Source organism: Nipponia nippon, unplaced genomic scaffold (assembly GCF_047370975.1).
Source record: "Nipponia nippon isolate SJK-2023a ecotype South Korea unplaced genomic scaffold, ASM4737097v1 scaffold_1, whole genome shotgun sequence".
NCBI classification, from domain to species: domain Eukaryota; kingdom Metazoa; phylum Chordata; class Aves; order Pelecaniformes; family Threskiornithidae; genus Nipponia; species Nipponia nippon.
In genome coordinates this window covers 99,073,675-99,092,756 of record NW_028262290.1, presented here as the reverse complement: position 1 = coordinate 99,092,756, position 19,082 = coordinate 99,073,675, and the positions used below count along the sequence as shown (strand labels likewise).

Sequence of the window (19,082 nt, the reverse complement as noted above, 5' to 3'; positions counted from 1 at the left end):
TATTGCCGCTGCTAACACTGAGACCTTTTATATGGCTAAGTATTTCCAGTCCACTGCACAATCATTATTGCCCCTTTCCAAAGAAAAACATGCTGCCTCCTCTGTGGTCTGCTCTCTGTGCACCTCTCCATTCCCAGCTTTAGGAGAGCTCCATTGGACTGCATCCACACGCTGCCTGGACTTTAAACTACATTGAGCAATAAACATTGTCTGCTCCTAGTGCTCCCTCTGGCATATCTGCTTGAATCATGACCTTATGTTTTGTTTTTGTTGTTTATTCCAGTTTCTTCAACACACACTCCCACTGCTGCTTTACCAGGCTGCCAATTAAGAACCTTCTTTAAAGGGCCTTATCTATTTCTCCCCAGCAAACCTAAACAAAGAAGTAAATGACTGAGGACAGGCAAGCTGAAAGCTTGCACCTCCCAAATCACTTATTTTCCTCTCTCCATCACACCTTAACATCTCAGTTACGACAACTCTTCTACTGGCCGAGGAGGGCAGGACACAGCACTTCAGGAACAGCAGATGTGCATCATTTCACCAAAGGCGAAACACGGCATTGCCAGCAGCGTGGGGCTACAGAACAAAGCATGAGAAAACAGAGGCTTGCAGTGCAGTGTTGCAAACATCTGAGAACTGGATGATGACCAGCAGCTGGAGTTGGTGAACAGGAAAGGAGCAGAGGTTACTTGTGCCATCGAGATACCAGGAAAGGCTTCCATTTTACCTGTTTCCCCTCAAAATGGCTGCAACTTCCTATCAGTCTCAGTTGGGCTGAGGCCAGCTGTTGAAATGCTGCTCTAGACCTCCAGCAAGAGGTCTTGCAGGACCAGGACAGTGAGGAGCAGCAGAAGTACCCCTAGGAGGTACCCAAACTGAAAGCTGTGGTGACATGAGTTGGCTTTTGCAGTTTCGGGCCGAGTAGGGAAGGGAAGGTGCAGATTATAGAGGGAGGTCAAGAAGACTGTAAAACAACCAAATTGCTTATGGGCCTAGGATTTTGGCACTCTACGAAACGGCTTTTACAACAGTGTGAGAAACTCCTTTGTTCATACCAGGACTGTGCGTACAGACGTAACTGCATGGATAAACACTAGGGCTGGGCACAGTGAATGTAAAACAGGGCAGATGTCTCCTTCCTTGCCCACCCTGCACGTGTGCACACACATATATAGACACTTACCCTTTTTCACCTTTGGACTTCTGGGAGCAGGACAGAAGCTCCATTGAGGTGTAGTGAGGTAGAAAGCAGCAGGGTAAAGACTTTTCTGGGATTGTTCATCTGCCAAGGACCTAGCAGGAAGGGAGGATAATTGAAGCGCAAATTATCTTTAGCTATAATTAGATGTTCACATATATTAAAAATATCTTTAAAAGATTATTTCAAGATGAAAATAAGGCTTAGTGCACTTCAGAATCAAGATGTTTCCCCTTTCAAACTCATGCTATATCGAGGGGAGTAGCCCATTAGTGCTGTCTTGAGTTTTACAGCAAGTTATCTCAGATGCATTGGCAGAAGATTAGAAGACTGACCCCCCTCAAAACCTTTAAAAATCACATTTTTCATACTCATTGAACACTAGGGCATGACACGTGTTTTTTGATCTACTGAAATGACTGTTAGAAAAATGCTGACATAGTCCTGACACTTGAACCAGTGGATATAATGTTGTTACAACTCCACTAAAAGTTTCCAGCTAGCCAAAAAATAAAAAGCATTTCCCTCCAGTGTTTATATAAACCTACAACAGAGGTAAGTTCCCTATGGAGTCCCGTCTTTGCTAACATAAGCACCACACAGTATAATGTGACCATGTTGGTTCATGCTAGTCTTCCAACCAGATTTCTTGTTGCTGCTTCTACTGGACCACCATTCCAAATCCCAAATTCTCTGCTGGTCAGGAACATCTTTTTAATTTCCATCCTAAATGTACTTATGGCAAGTCTGTGTCCTTCACCTTAAGTAATTCTTTCCTTTTCCTTGTGTTTGCTACTAACATAGTACCCTTGACAGCACACCCAGGGTCAGCCAAGCTTCAGTTTTCATTTGTGAGGCTAAATAAATCAAGTTTCTGAACATCTTAGTAACCCTTCTCCAGAACACCTATAGTTTGAATTGATCTTTCTTGAACACTAGCGAACAGAGCTCTTTTTGTCTTCCCATCATGAGGTTACTTCTGAACCGCATTATCTTCAAGTTAGATTATGTGGAACCTGAAGTCAAGATCTGTTAGATCTATTGTGTTTCTTTTGCCTGCGAAGTCTGTTATACAGTTATTACCAAAGAAAGCTGCCAGATTAGTCTGGCACAATCTACCCTTGGTAAAACTGACCTTTTTATGCAATTTTCCTTTTACATCTCCAAGTATTCTTTCCTTTATATTATTTGAAAAGCCCCCTATACTACTGGAAGTAGCAGTCCAAGGTAAATCAAATTTGAAGTGCTAGGGAAAGAGCTCAGAGAATCATAATTGTCATACAGATCAAATGTGGCTTCTTAAGTCTGACGAGTTGACTGACATTGATCACACACCAAAACGAACGAAATCAAGATTCTGGCAACAGCCTACGTCAGTCCACTGCATCAGTGCAAGAAACGTCGTCTGCGTAATACCTAGCTGTACTTAGCTGTATTTATCAATCTCCGTCACAAATGCTAGTTACATATTTGATGAGCAGTTTCATCGATCTGAGCTCTATGGTAGCAGAGACCACAAATTAAAAAAAAAAAAAAAAGCAACCTGCGTACAGGTCTCTCAGGACAAGGTTTAAATAGAGCAAATCTATTATGCTGGCTAGCTAGGGACTCATTACTGAATCCACCATTCTTTGTCTTTGGAAAGGCTAGAATCCATTCTGGGAGAAAAGCCCTTCAGCCCTCGGGATCCCAGCAAAAGATTAGAGCCTCTTTTTATCATTCAACAGTCCTATTTCATCCCCACTGCAGAAAAGATTATGCCAAGGCCCATTGTTTCCTATCCTCAGGCAGGCTGGGATCTCTTCTGAGAGGGCAGAATTTCTAAGTGCTCGCAGCCCTGGTAGGAAGCGCTATGGAAAATAGGCAGGAACTACCTTTCTGCTCTTAAAAGCTGGATTTCCCCTCTATAATTATCCCAGTAGAGGCTGGAATTTGGAGGACGTATCTGAGTGTGGGACAGAGCGAGGCACAAAGGCTGGCGCTCCCCCCCTCCCCCAGCCCTCCGTGGAGCAGAAAGCAAGGCAGCTCCTTTCTCCGGCAGCGCAGATATCTTTCCCAGCAACAGGATCGCTGTACGCTCCGTGCGATGATTTGACGCTGACATAATGCTTCCATATAATCTCTGAACATGGGAACTTCGGCACAGACCTGTGAAGCCATCCTTGCCTACATAGCTGCTGTCCAAAATTGCCTCGTAACTTAGCAACTAACTTGCTACCTGCTATCACTCACAGGCCTTCTTTAACATTACCATTTCTTGAGCTTTTCCCTTTCAGTATGTGTATGTATTTCAAGTATTTCCCCCCTCACTTGCAGTGCTTCAAGAAGCAACTTACTTTTCTTGGTTTTGGCCTTTTTTTGGCGCTCTCTCTACAGTCATTCCATCTCATGAACACGACTACAGCTCAATCTGACTTAGACTTATCACCACATCACCTAGCCCACCCGGTACTTCAGTTAAGGGTAATTAGCAAGGAACAATCATCCTTTGGTAGCTTGCAATCAGGACTCAAACAGTACGTTAGAGCAACATAGATAAAAGATCTAAATAACAACCAACCCCACGGCACACGTTTAAGTTATGTTTTTCCTACCAAGCCTAACTCAGCTTATGTAAAACTTCACCTATTTGCAATAAAGCGTTTCATCCCAGGAGGACAGAAGAGCACGCAAAGTAAGCCTCCATTTTCTGGATGAACACGCTGCTACCACCAGTTAAAGGAACAGGCAGCTACACATGCTGCGAAGGCAGTTATTAAACAACCTTCTGTCTCTGTCGCTGGGTTTTCTCCAGGAGCAAAGAGGAACTGCATGTCTTAACCTTCATTTACGGACCAAAGTAACTGGCTTTGCTTATGTCTTCTTTCACTGTTGCTACAGTCTTATCTATTTGGTATCTTAGATATTTATACAGTACACAGACTTCTAGCACACCTTGCAATTCCCCCCCCCCATATTTGTATCTGTTTATACATGATCCTGTGGCTTGTTTTATTCAGAGATATTGGAGTACCTCAGGGTCTTGTGGTTTTGCTGCATGTGGTGATGTACTAACAGTGTACAGAAATATTTAAATTGCTACTTGAAATACAATTTGTACAAAAACTTAAACAAGCATCAATCAGGAGATTGATCGTGAAACCTTCATATAAATAAGCCTTTAACTTCAGTGAACAAGTAAGGGCTTGCAAGAGAGCCTTTGGTCATATTTTAATGCATTAAACACCGTTTCGTTACGAAATACATTAAATCCCTCATTAAGAACAAACTGAAAACCAACCCTTCCCTCCTCCAAATCTCTCTAGAACACCTTGGGGGGGGGGGGGAAAGCTGGAAAACAATGTTGAAACTACAAATGGCATATAAAAGAATCCAAAACCATATTTATTAAATGACAGATATTGAATATTTGAAGTTAGGAGCTGCAAAGGAAAATGAGCTAGGAGTGCCCAAGTACAGAACCATGCATTTTTTTTCTGTTAGGTAACAGCAGAAAAAGAAAATACCTTTCAAAACACTGGCATTTATGTAAATGGAGATGAGGTTTCTATCAAACATCTACCTTTCACTGTGAGCGTATTTTTGCTTTGTTAGCTGATGACTACCACTGTTTTCTCTGTCAAACAGGATTAGCTTCCTTAGACGTTCCCACCCCCCCCAGTTAACCACACTTTATGAATCATCAAATTTATAACTTGTCAGGTGTGGTCTGACACCTTAGGGCAAACCGGGACCCTGTTTCAAACAAGACAAGTTAACTACTTAACAGCTTAGCGGACAATATGCCATTAACTTTTCTGAAGTCTTGGATGCACTTTTACTGAATAGCAAAAAGAGAGGGTAATATCTTAGCATAGCTTTTTTGAGAGCTGTGGTCACGGGTATCCCCAACTTAGATTACTAAAAATGAAACAAGTCACATAGAGGAGCGTGCTGCAATGCATAGACTGGAAGGTGGCTAGGAGGATTAAAAAAAAAAAATCACCTCGGAAGCTTCTAAAAAAGCTTAACTTTTAAACAAGGCTCCTTTTCAGAAGAAAAAAATACGAAAATCTGTACAAGAATTCTCCTACAGACTTGTGGAAATGCGAGCCTTATTTTGCATTTTCCCCCCCTCAACTTTCATAGAATTTCAGCTGCTTCTTCAAAGCTTCCCAGAACCCAGTACTTCTGAGCGATACTGCAATGCGAGTACAACGTGAGACAAGGTTTAACCAACCACACGAAAGAAAAATACTGAGCGAAAATGTAAAACCCACATGCAGCATCCACACCAGCCTTGCTGAGTCTCATCTGTGCATCATCAGTGGATAATTTTTTTAGTATAGGCTCATGCCTGTAGCTTTTTTTGGCCTTAAAAGCTCAGTGAGGAGCTCAATAGCTCAGAGAAGGCGGCGGTTAGTGCCTTGGCCTAGCTGGCATCTAACGAACAGAAGGGAACTCTGCACGTAAATCACAAGCCATTAGAACTGACTTCTTTGAAAGCCACGATATAAAAGATTATCAAAACCTCCAGCCACTCTCTGGATCTGGTTGCGGTAAGCAGTCTTTAAAAGGGAGCTTCTGAAGTGGCTTTTGTATTTATTAGTTTCTTGCATCACTGGGAGAACTTTGTAAATATATAATGCTTAGTACACCTTTCCAACAAGAAAATAGATCCTGGGTAAAGGCAGGAGAAGGATTGGGAGCGATACAAATTATTCTGGGCAAAATCACAATCAAATTACTAGTTGCCTATTCATGGAGTAACATGCATTGCTGACAGTCCTACATAGAGGACTGCAAGATTTCTGACAACGAGGAAGGACCAAAGCATGCTGGAGGTGAAAGCATAAACAGCATAAACGCTGAGTTTTACCCTTCATGCTGAGAAATCTGCCCTGCTTTCCTTCCCACCCCCTGCCAACACAACTATTACTCTCCCTATTGGTTCTGAAGCAAACCCTGGAGCCCTGTACACAAGCTTGATTTGACCAAATTCAATTGCCTGCTCTAAGTGTGCCATTATTATATTCATGTACCATACAGTTCTGTTTAGAGTTCACACAGAGCATGTGCCGCTTACCTGCAGGAAAAAACAAACAAACAAACAAACAAACCACAAATCCAAAAAACCACAACACACCACCCTTCTTTCTTTCCCTCGCTACGTTTTTACGCACGCAACAAGAGACTATTCGTGAGTCGTATTAGTCATGGCTCCAATCAAGCTGATATAATTTCAGAATACAATGGGGAGCCTAATGAACTCTAAAGAGCTTGATAGGGTGCATATCGGAACAGCAAAGGGAGGTACAGTATTTGAAATATTACAACACATTAACGTGCCTCACTACGGAGATAAACATTGGCCCAAGCCGCAATACTCTGCCACTCATTTCCAGTATTTTGTTTTTGATACCAGCTGGGCATCCTCCCAAGAAAACTGGAATCTTCTTCCTTGGAATGGACAGATTTCAACGGAACATTATGCAAACACTGATAGCTTCCCTCTATGATCTTTATCTAGTTACAAAACTGCACGTTAAGGATAAGAGGCAATTGCTCTGACACAGAATTTAAGTGTAAAATAAAGAATCAACACTACTGCTTTAAAATGTTTGGTAATAGGGTAAAAAAAAAAGGTGTTTTAAGCCAAAAGAAGCTTTTCTAACAGAGACATAGCAGGCTTTCCATCTCAAAGAGTATAAGCACTTGTTTCTGATTAAAGCAAACGCCAATAATTCCACACACCTATTTGATTGCAAAGGAACTTCCTATTTAGGGGCTGAAGAAAATTAATTGCTTATACACACAACAAAAAACCTCCCATTAAAAAAAACAAAAAACAAAACCACTCCACAACAAAAAGCCCTATAAATTCAAGATACAGATAACTGAAGGAAAAAAATGATTAAAAAGAAACCACCATTGTCAAACTGATCAATATTTACTTTCTGAAGACTTTTCCCAATATATTAAAACATTAAAAAAAATTATTAATTTTGCAGTGTACTTATTCTTTGAAAAGAGACTTTACACAGCAGTTTTGTTATATATCAAACTATCTTGCAGAAATCATAATAAAGGCAGTTGACTGGATTCCTGAAAACTCAGTGGGAGATGCAAAACTAAGTCTTGCTCACACCTTGCAACCAGTAGTTCACAGGAACTAATCACAGGAGTTTAGCTAACTTTGCTGATTAAACCCCCCCCCCCCCCCCAAAACCCCCCCCAGTTTTCCCGTGCAAGGTCTACAAGACCGAGGCAGCAAGAGAAAGAAAAGTCCACTGAAGCAGTATGACTCAAAATACCTAGAAGGTAAAAGCACACCTTCTCCGAAGTCAATAGGAACTGTTACTAGCTGCACGGGGCTAGGATTTCACCATGTATGAAAAGGGCAGTGAAGCGAATATTCACAACTAGAATAAGGCTTATTCTAGTAAACCAAAACATTCGTGGTTAGGAAAAACTGAAGCAGATTTCATACCTACGTTAGAAATATGTTTCTGTTTGTCAGCTCATGGTTTTAAGTACAACTCTACAACTTTCTGGGAAATGAATGATGCAATCAACACTTCCAATAGAGAAAGGGCTAGACAGCATGTGATTTAACAGTAATAAAAAACTTGAAGCAAACAATTTAGCTAATACATACCAGTGAAAAGGACACAGATTTTTACTGAAAACAAGAGGGAATGCAAGACAGACAAGCAGTTAAACTCAGTATACTCCCACTAACATCTTACAAGTAAATACAGTTTTGTAAGAACTCTGGATCTCGAGTTGTTCTGCAAAACATGAAGAAGCTTTGCTGGAAAACCTAAATTGCTCCTAAATGGAATTATTCTCAATCTCCTTCCCCAAAAGGAAATAAATCCTTAAAGACCCCCCTGTCTTTGCTGTGTGAACGTGGAAGTTCGTAGAGAAAAGTCACAACTAGTTTTAACACAGGCAGGCTGCCACTCTTACATACTCTCAATAGAGACGGGCTCTCCCTGAAAGCAAATCAGAGCTGGAGCTCAGCTTTAGCTGCATCCTCTGTTCTTGCAAACTAACTTAAAGGGAAAGCCCGAGAGATCTAACATTCCTAGATTAGATTTTTTTCTTCTATGCTTTTTCCTGCCAGGCAGGAAACGAACAGATACCTTTCTGAATCAAGGGGGAGCTACTGCAGTCTTTCACAGCAGAAGTGGTTTCATGGTAAAACAGTCCCATTTAGTTTTCACTTGCATCTTTTGAAAGAGCTCTGCAAATTAAAACTAAAAATCCTAAGTCGGAGGACTGAAAAGTATTTCTGTACATTTAGAATTGCTACCGATTCAAATTAAAGACAATATACAGCATGACACAGAAAGAGTCTGACAGAAAAACACTTGGACAAATGCCAACTTAGGTCTCCTCTTTATGAAGTTAGTGACCATTTGACACTCAACTGTTGCTTTTCAAGAGAGATTTAGTAGTACGCCCTGATGCATTTGCTTCTCACCTGTACCAAAAGGCTCATTCTTTGAGTTTAAATCTCTCTCTGAAAGAATTGGTGTTTTGAAATATATGGAGGGATTTTCTACCTTTTTGGAATGCCAATAAATACACGTGGTACACATGATGAGTCTATGTTAGAAAGATTGCTAAACTGATCTTTAAAAATCAGAGGAAACGGGAGAAGATTTTGCACCTATGCACATAGGATAGGAATAACAAGCTTTTACATCACACCTGAAGACTTTATGGGCTAGGAAATAATTACTATGTTCTATTTATAGTGTCCTTTTCCCGAATGACATATTAACTTTATTCTTTCTTTAGAACACTCACCAAGAGTGCTGGTTTTCCTGACACTTTGCATAGTATCTATTTTTTAGCAGGATAAACCCTATATTTAAGATTAGTTCTATCTAATTATTTTAGCAACTATTTATCAGATGCTCAGGCATAGAGGCAAAGAATGTACTGATTACATAGACATATATAGAATCATCTGTCCTGGGAAGATAAGAACCAACACTGAACTAATTCCAAACATTCAATTATTGCTTGTCTAATTTGAGAAAGTGTCAAGTACTATAAGTTTGTACAAAATATATTTTTTAAATAAAAAAGTGAAGATCTTGAATACAGATTAATTCAATATAGGAGGACTGTTGAGTTATTCTGCAATAATAGTTTTTCTTACATTATTGACTGTTTTTTCCTCTTCAGTGTGTTCGAGGGGCTGCCAACTTCGCTAATGCCTGGCTTAAGAGAGTCCTATTAGCAGTGACTTACCTTCAAACAAAGATATTAAATTCAAATTAAGAAGTTGCATTTATAATGAAAACTCAGCATATTCTATGAAATATTCAAAATTCTTTATTTCAGGCCAGTATAGTATTGTTACAGGCACGCATCTCTTCCTCCGCACTTGCCCATGATCAAAGTTGGCACTCCCAACCACCAAGAAAGTTAAATGGTTATTACAGTACAGGCACAAAGTAGCCAAACAGCTTTACTGTCATTAAGCAAAGCCATGATTGTGCTCTAACAGCATTTATTACCAGTGCATAGATTGTTCTCTCTTCCTAAGAGCAAGCAAGAAAGGGAAATTTCCCTTAACTGAAGGAAGACAGATGGCAGCTCTGCCACTAAAGCAGCCATTTCATCAGTGGAAGAACGACAGATATCTGGATACACTGGATGCCTTCCTTCATTGCTTTCACTTGCACTTACTAGTTTACACAGGCTTGCTTAGAACTGGATTAAACATCCTTGCAGGTTTCCGTTACTGCTTTCATTATTATAAGCACTATCAAAGTTTGACATTTGAAGAACCAACAAGATTTATTTTTTTTAAAGTAAACCAACAAAAATCCCAGAAGACTGTCAGTATTGCAGTTCCCTCACCTAAGGCACTGCTTCATAACCACCATTTAAAATCTCTTTCCGTTCTAGAAGCATCAATTCCCTTCCATCAAGAAGGCAGCACCAGAGACACTTCGTATCACTTAACTGTAAATTAACACAACTAGTGTACTTTACTGCATTTCAAACTTCCAGTTACAGTGGTAAAGTTAGCAATTAGCATATGGAATGAGTATCAGATACTTATATGTACCAAAGGCAAGTTAGTCACAAAAACCTCTACAAATGTATTACAAACAAAACTAGCAGCAAACACTGCTATCATTACACAGTACTCTTTCATGAAACATGACTGATTGGACGGCCATCTGGAAAACAAGCTAACTGTAATGTTACAAAAATAGCAAAACAAATATTTGATCATAGTAACTGTATGAACAAGTGTTAGAAGGAAGGAATTAAGCATGATTCAGTTAACGCAACTTCTACTTATACAAGAGTGCCTCCAAGCCACAAAACATGTAGTTTCAGTTTTACATTAATAACCAAGACTTCAGTCTGATACATGCAACTGACTCCGGCAAGCATGCCTGAATAGGCAATGGAACATAATTCCACAGATTCTTCTCTACAGTGTGCAGCCCCGCACCATTGGTACGAACGCCAGTCTTTGCTTACATGACACTTTGTAGCAGCAAGGTGTACTGCAGTTCAGAATGGAGGGAAAAGGCAGAAACGCGTGTATCATGCTTTCATCAGAGGTAAGTTTCGGAATATGCATGATATGTGTACAGTTTGTTTCTAGGCACATCTTTGGTTACATTCTCAATACAGTCCGCTTTACAAAAAAAATAAATAAAACAGTCAAGACTTGGTTAAAGTCCAGGCAAAGGTAAAATTTCTTTTTTTTTTTTTTTTTTTTTTTCAGAAACCAAGATGGTAGAAGTCCCTTTAAATGGATGTTTTATTATATCCATAAACGATAAAATCCCAGTGCTACAGTAAGGCATGTAAATACTGAACCTGAAAGAAAATAAAAATGGGGAGGAAAATGGAGACAATAAATCATTAGCTCTCAGAACATTTCTTCAGAAAGCTATGTACAAATCTTACTACAATACTAGAAGTGTAACCACCACCCCTTCCCCATGTAACAAAATAAGGTTTTTAATTTACAACAAACAATTTCAAGGTGGAAGAGCACAAAAATGACAAATAAGAAGGAAGGAAAAAAAGAATGCAGGAAAGCTGGGCTGGAAAACTATCAAAAGGCTGAAAAGAAACCCTTAGTTGCTTACCATTCCAAAAAAGATCAATATGGCAAGTTACAGTTGTAAAGTGAGGAAATGAATAACAGCATTATTAAATCACAGTCAAGTATTCAGCAAACAAATAAATGAAAGCTATCTTTAACGAGGCTTATCAGTTTGCAATTTTTAAAATTTCTATTTAAATGAAATCAACTTTTGGTTTCTACATATACACACAAAAGATTTCACTTCAAACACAATGCAAATTTTTTTTTTTTTCCCATGCAGAGTTCAACATGTTTTTGAGTAGGGTTGGTGGGGGAAAGAATTTCCTCTCATTTTAATAAACTGCCTCTTATTTTCCAGTAACAGTTCTCTCTGAAGGATATGCCTGAAGTACAGTACTATGAACAGACGTGATTGTACTTGTGACAAAATCGATTGTGAAAGAATAATCAGAAAATCTAAATCAGAAGAATAATTTTCTACTGCAAACCTGCTTATTTAATAGCACTTCACACTCAGTAGAAAAATGTCAAAATATTAGTTACCTAGGGCAGTAAGTAGGTGCACACACACACACACATATAGTATTTTTCTAATACACGTGCCTGAAAAATGTAAGTTTAAAGAATATGTGGCGCTCAACAGTCAGAAAAGCTAAAATGTTCCATTTTGCTTATAGCCCTCCATCAGACAGATGAAGAAATCCTAGAAATGCATGCAGCAGGCTGCTTTTATAAATTAAGTCAGGCACAGAAGAACTTTTTGGCCCTTGTTAACAAGCAGTCTTTTAGATTTCTCATACACATTATTATTACAGTATAAAGCAGGGGAAAAAACAAAAAGTCATACAGCCATAGCCCATGCAAAATACAGTTGCGAATCACAGGAAACTTTATCTGGGTTAAGTACACAAATAAGGCTGCTAATCTTGACCGAGACTATTTCAAGTACGTTTTTTAATCAGGCCCTTTATGCATACAGTCAATTGAGAGTTTGCCAAACATTTAACAATGTTTAATAGTTTCACCATCAGAGACAACCATCAGATTCCTTACCTGCTAAGTACTTAATATTATCAAGTTTGTGGGATTCGAGCATTGTTTTCAGATCTGCAACTTCTGTGTCTATTTTTCTGTCTGTTTGGGTCAGAGCTCGATCTTGTTGTGCATGCTAAAAAAACAAAGCAACAAAACGATGGAATTTGAACAGTTTCTAGTTTATTTAGAAATTTAACCCATCCCTGCAAGTTGTATTTTTGGTTAGGGCCACAAAAATGATCAGAGGGATGGAGCACCTCTCTTATGAGGAAAGGCCGGAAGAGCTGGGACTGTTCGGCCTGGAGAAGAGAAGGCTGCGGGGAGACCTTATTGCAGCCTTGCAGTACTTAAAGGGGGCTTATAAGAAAGATGGGGACAGACTTTTTAGCAGGGCCAATAGCGACAGGGCAAGGGGTAATGGTTTTAAACTAAAAGAGGGTAGATTCAGACTGGATAATAAGGAAGACATTTTTTACAATGAGGGTAGTGAAACACTGGAACGGATTGCCCAGAGCGGTGGTAGATGCCCCATCCTTGGAAACATTCAAGGCCAGGCTGGATGGGGCTCTGAGCAACCTGATCTGGTTGTAGATGTCCCTGCCAATTGCAGGGGGGATGGACTAGATGGCCTTTAAAGGTCCCTTCCATCCCAATGATTCTATGATTCTACGATTCCTCCTGAAATGTATGTTAATTTGAGCAAGTTCCTTCCTAGCTGATTATATCCAAGGAATTGAATAATTTGGTGAACTCAGGAAATTTATATGATTACATGTTCCTTAACACACAATCTAGAAAGTGGCAGAACTGGATGCCTTCTTATCTCAATCTAGGAGAGTAAACATTAACTTCAATCTGTCGTTTGGCCTACCGACATTAAATGCACTGCTCAGTTATAAGAGTTGTTGAGAAGTCTAAGAGCCTTTTGTGACAAAAAAACATACTGGAGCATAAAGATTTATGGATCATTAGAAAAACTGAGAATTGGTCTTCTGATGTAAACAAGCATGTCTTCATCTTGTAATGAATTCTACCACAAAAACAGCTACAAATTCAGAATCTGATTATGACAGAAGACAGAACTTCTGTAAAAAAAATGGGATAGAATTATTACTCAGAAAAGACTGAAAGATCAAACTTGTAAACTGAGAACAACAGCTGCTGAGTTGCTGATATTTTCAAATCAGCGCTACTGAAACATTGTGAATCAGTTAATGATTTACTGCTACACATCTTCCTAGGGATAATTCCCTATACTACAGAAAAGAAACAAAAGGAGGAGGAAGTGCTTGGTAAAAACCTCCTCTAAAGTGAAGCCAAATCAATCTAACAATGCGTTTCAGTCTTACTGAACGTGAGGGGGGGGGGAAATTAATTTCACAAACTAACATTAAGAGTAGAATTCTGTCTAGAGAAAATACTACATGTGTGAAGTTTCAAAACAAAGTGACCACAGTGTATATATACATGCAGAGGGTCTAATAATATATATATGAAAGCCTTTTTATTCTGTAGGCACTTCAGTTATCTGCACCAATATGAAAATACACAGGGAAATAATACAGCACAATAACATTTTGTACATTAAAGAGCCTAAAGACATGAACAACTCCAAAAAGAACACAAGGTCTATAACACAAGTACAAAAAGATTTGCTGTGTAATAAGCAGCTACCAAGTTCTTACCAATTCCACTATTTCTGTTCTCATTTCAAGTAGTTTTCTTTCATTAAGTGAGTACTAGAGGGGAGAAAGAAGAAAAATAAAAAAAGATAAATGTGATATTGTCATTGAACTTTTTCCCCCACACTTAAAAGCATACTTGTTTGTTTCCAAATTCTGTAGAACACTGAATCTGGACAAGATGATTGCCTGACAACACTTGGGAGACAGTATTGTATGACAATTGCTGCTCTTCTGAAAAGCACAATTTAGACAGGCGTTCATCCACACCTCTGAACTGTAAAGCGCAACAAGTCCATTAGACACATCTTCTGCAAAAACTGTATATATTAATAGGCAGCTGGAAGAAAGGTTGGCAGATTTGCATTTCTGAAAAACAGAGACCTATGATTCTAAACAGTAACTCTGGAAGAGTTAACTAATCCATTGAGCATACAAGCACAATTAAGACTGAACCATCTACTGTTTTCAGGAAGGGGAGTACAGTTTAAAAAAAAAAAATCATATCAAACTCAGCTATCAGAGAAATGTTTAGCCAGCACTGCACGTGCTCACCATTTGTCTTGTTCTGACCACCATTTCATGATATATTTGCTAAATATAGAACATTTGTATCTCACACTAAGCCATTGATTTGTGGAACATCAGAAGTTGTGGCTTATTTTTAAGTTATAGCTCTTTGGGTTCAAGGAAAGTTAAATCCCAATTAAAGCAGCATACCTTTAAGGCAGGTTACCTTTCCGACTCATGAACAGGCGTGATTTACCTTGACATCTATAATGGTTCCTGTCCCACTACTGGAGCAATTCAATTATTCACAGACAGCTGCTGAACAGTCTATAGTGCAGAGTATTAAGGTCATCAGGCACCCATCTCAGAATCCTCAGTTACACAGCAATAACCTCATCTGTTGACATTCCCATGTGGAAAGTTGCTTTATTTTGCCTCCACTCTGGAAGCTTATTCCACTTCAATATTAAACTCAGATTAATCTACATAAATGCCTCAGCACTGAAAAACCCTCCTTAAAGATCTAGAGCGCTGTCTGGACTTTTGACTGATTTAAAGATGAAGTGAAGAGATAACAGGCTGCTACAAATGTGGAAAAATGACATAACAAATGACAGCATATCTACAATTAATGAAACAGTTACTAGATGCTGCAAAATGAAGAGAGGGACAAAAAAAAGAAATTCAGACATTTTATATAAGTATTCATTTTTCAAAGTGGTAAGATGGCAGAATATTTATAAAAGAATCTAATTAAAATTATGTTTGAGGTGAAATTTCACATAAGAACTAGACCTCACATTAATAAACTGATCATCACTATCAGAAGAACCATGAAATTTAAAATAAACAATTTTATGGATTGAAATAGTTCATCTGTTTTACTTTAAACAGATGCTGTTAGCCAAATACACATTTTCTGAATAATTTCAATTCTACAAGCTTCTTTCTTGTTGTTTGTATTTGTTAAAGTTTTGCTTTGTGGCTAGAACTCTCTAGGTCAGACCCAAGGATTTTAAACTTAGGTTTAAGACAGTGAAATACACCCTTTTACTGCAAGGCATCACCACACATCTGTAATAACACCAGTGCACAAATAAAAGGAGCAAAGACAAGGTTAAACTCCCTCCCTGAAATTCATTGAGGAGATTTCCCCTTAAGTCCATGTTTTTTACAGGGCAGAGAAAATGCAGTTTTGTCAGATGCGTCTTGAGATTTTTAACAGCAAGCTTAGAGGCACTGTGATGCATGAACACATGAATATACACAGAATTTTGTACCGTACTTCGAGTTTTTAAATCACATCTGTCTCACTGCAGATATAAATCACAGCATAAACACATGTGCATTATGCAATGTAGGATTCTCCCAGAAATGTGAAGTGGAATGAACTAATTAAAAGATGAAGCATTTAGAGTTTGAAACATTGAAGGCTGCCCACGTCAGTGTTGACAAATTAAGATATTCTTCTTCAGTACTTATTCCAAGCAAAACTGAAGGATAAGAACATTTTACCTAGTGCTTCAAGTTAAACCAATTTAAACTTAGGACATTTTTCTTCTGAGTAGTAACTTATTAAGAATGCACAGTAACCTCCAATTATCCTGAGTTTTATTCTCAGAAAGCTAGATATTCACTCCTAAGTCACATTACAAGCCACGTAAATATGATAATAATGCTCTGCCTACTATAGAAAATAGTGGATTATGTCCCACCCCCAGCTCAGCATATATGCTACAACCTGCTCCCCATTCATCTGCCTTTCTTCTTTTCTGTTCATGCATGGCAGAGCTGACAATTAAAGTGGAGGAGTGGGGGGAGGAAAAAAAGAAAAGAGCAGTTTTCATTGAAACCATGAAATTATAGTTGCACAACAGAACACAAAGTTGGTCAACTTTCTTAAGAAAAAGTTGACATGCACAGTTTGCTTTTCCTGGGAGGCAGTCAAAATAATGTAGTGTTCTGAGCAACAGACAGAGTCCAGATTCCAGGATCCTACATAAATATACAAGAAAACACTAGTGCCTCATTTATCACTGGTGAAGTGGTTTTAAATAGGTTTTGTAAGCCCAAAGTATTGCAAAGCTTACGATCTACAGAGTTAATACATTGCATATCATGCTTTTTTAAAACATTAGCATAAAATATTAACCTTTAAACAAGAATTCTACCTGCTCAAATTGTACTTTATTCAAGCATGTACCATGGGATAATAGACTGCTAGTCATTATACCAAATCACTGACACAGCCGTTACCTAAACTAATCATTGTGAAAAACTTGAAGGGGCACACACAAAAGATAAGTCATATCTACTTGAACAGTTCTTATTGTCTAGATTGAAGATACATATTAAGTCTTCACTATAAATCTGTGAAAAAGGACTGAATAAGAAATAAAATTAACAGAAAAATGTCATTAAAAGATCTTTCTATTTAGAAGATGCAATTTCTTTGAGATCCTAAAAGCTATTAAAAAAAGATCTACAGGAACAGAATTCCATTTGGAGTGCATATGTAGCAAAATGCAAAAACTTGTTATTCTTCTAATTCTTCATCTACATTATTCTAATTTAAAATCACATCAATTCAGTTCTACCAGATATTTCAAAGTTCAAAACAATCTGAACCAGTACCAGTTACAATTAAAAAAAAAAAAAAATTACAACTATTTTCACAATAGGTATTTCCTGACAAACTAGCTACACTATAAATTCACTAACTATAGGGAAATAAAACATGTTCAATGATGATAAATTTAATGAAATGTGTAAACTGAATTAAGTGTGAAAATAGAGAAAGAGATATAGTAATAACATAGAAAACCTCTAGGCAGCTAGTCAGCATATTTAGATTAAATATCTAATATATTTCAGTGTAATGTGTTAATCCTGATATTAAAACAATATCAAAATAGACAGACATACAAAACCAAACATGGCACCTTGTACTATAGCAGCATAAGGATGAGTAACTTGGATTAGTATCATTCAGCTTCAAGATGGTATTATAGATTAGTATGAAAACGCTCTTTGGGCAAGATGCTCTTACCCAAATTTGGAGATTACTCACCATTTAGATGTTTCTAGAAGAAAGTAACCAAAACTTACCAATTCTTTTACTCTGCTCTTCTCTAGGTTTAAGTTTAATTTATTATCTGCACGAACTTTGGTAATTTCATCCTAAGGGGAAAAAATTGATAAAGCAGCAAGCAAGATTTTCTATTTAATCATAAGCAGAAAAAAAACCCCAAATATATTGTGCCTTTCTTTACATATCTCAGGAATCAAGCTTCTCTCCAATTAACGTACTGAATTTTCAAAAGTATAAGTATTCCTATTCTTCCCCCAGGAACTAGTCATGTTCTATAGTATGAATTGGATATCAGAGTCAAAAAAGAACAATTGCTTTTAAAAGCAGAGCACTGAGAACAGCAGTTAATTGAGAGCACATCCTTCTATAAATGCTGGGAATGTTTCATATATCCCATAACTCTCTCTGATTTCTAGAAATCCATGCCGAGGTATATGTGTAAGTTGGACTTCCTCCATGAACCAATCTTGAGGCTCAAAATAACTTTAAAAGCAGTTTCAAACTTTCTAATGTAAAAGAAAATCTGTTTCTAAAGACTACATCTAGGGCTTTCAGAAAAAGCTACAGACATTTTAGAAGTCAGGAAACGTTTATTATATTTTTAAACATGTAACTTTTTAAAACTACCATAAGTTGTACACTTGCATTTTACTTCATCAATAGCTGCAAGTGATTCCTGCTTTTCTCAGTGACAGCTGCCATTTTAACGCAACCTCTTGGCAGGAATTCCAGCCAGCTGACAGTTTGTCATGAGGCAAACTGCTGATCAGATGAACGTGTGGGAGAAGCAAAGGACTGCTGATGTTCTGGGAGATTCTACTATTAAAAACAAGCAAGCGTCTCTCAAGTAGGCCAATGTCAACTAGTCAAGAGTTCATTAAGTTAGTATGAACAATAACTAGACTCAATTTCTATGTTTGAATTTTTGAACTTTAACTGGTTTATAATTAGATGTCATTACAACATGATACATTACAGTTTAATGAATCAAAAAATTAGAAATTAATTTTTCTTAAACTTGCACAACATTGCATCTTCTTGTCTTTTAGAGGAACAAGTACGACCAAACATAATTCTCACAAGAGCAAGTTATTTTATATTTACAGTTAAAAGTAAAATTTAAAGACATCTAGCTTTTAAGAAAAGATGATTCAGATCCTTGATGCTCTACCACTAACTCATTTTTATGCAAGTAAAACCATAAAATAAGTTACAATTCAAAAATTAGATGCCAAATGTATTTTAAAATGGTATTCTGAAAACCCAGATGCATTAAGCATCTCATAACACAATATAAAACATGCAGGATTAGCCTTGAGAAATTTATGTTCTCCTTTTGGAGATGGCAGTGCAAAAAGAAATTGAAGAGAATAGGAAAGAAATGGCACGGAGGCACTAGGCTGAGTTTGACCACATTGTCAGCTAGCTCAACAAGTCCAATATACTGCCAGTTTCATGGACAAATCCTAGGGAAAGGAGAATGCT

At 37.9% G+C, this 19,082-nt stretch overlaps 1 protein-coding gene across 2 annotated transcripts in view; it reads right to left on the bottom strand.

Annotated features, from left to right (window-relative positions):
• The window catches only part of MCUR1 (mitochondrial calcium uniporter regulator 1), a 42,217-nt gene that overhangs the window by 15,165 nt on the left and 7,970 nt on the right, over positions 1 to 19,082 (bottom strand). The window contains exons 6-9 of one of the 2 annotated variants that reach the window (XR_015706270.1): positions 17,615 to 17,686; positions 14,000 to 14,053; positions 12,333 to 12,447; positions 1,187 to 1,296 (exon numbers count right to left, since the gene is read on the bottom strand). Coding sequence is in view for 1 of the 2 variants with exons in the window: in XM_087764363.1 (XP_087620489.1) it covers positions 10,989 to 11,044; positions 12,333 to 12,447; positions 14,000 to 14,053; positions 17,615 to 17,686 (297 nt within the window). In the remaining variant the exon portion in view is untranslated. Of the gene's footprint in view, positions 1 to 1,186; positions 1,297 to 9,509; positions 11,045 to 12,332; positions 12,448 to 13,999; positions 14,054 to 17,614; positions 17,687 to 19,082 lie in introns of those variants that run through there. The other variant, XM_087764363.1, reaches the window with a different exon arrangement.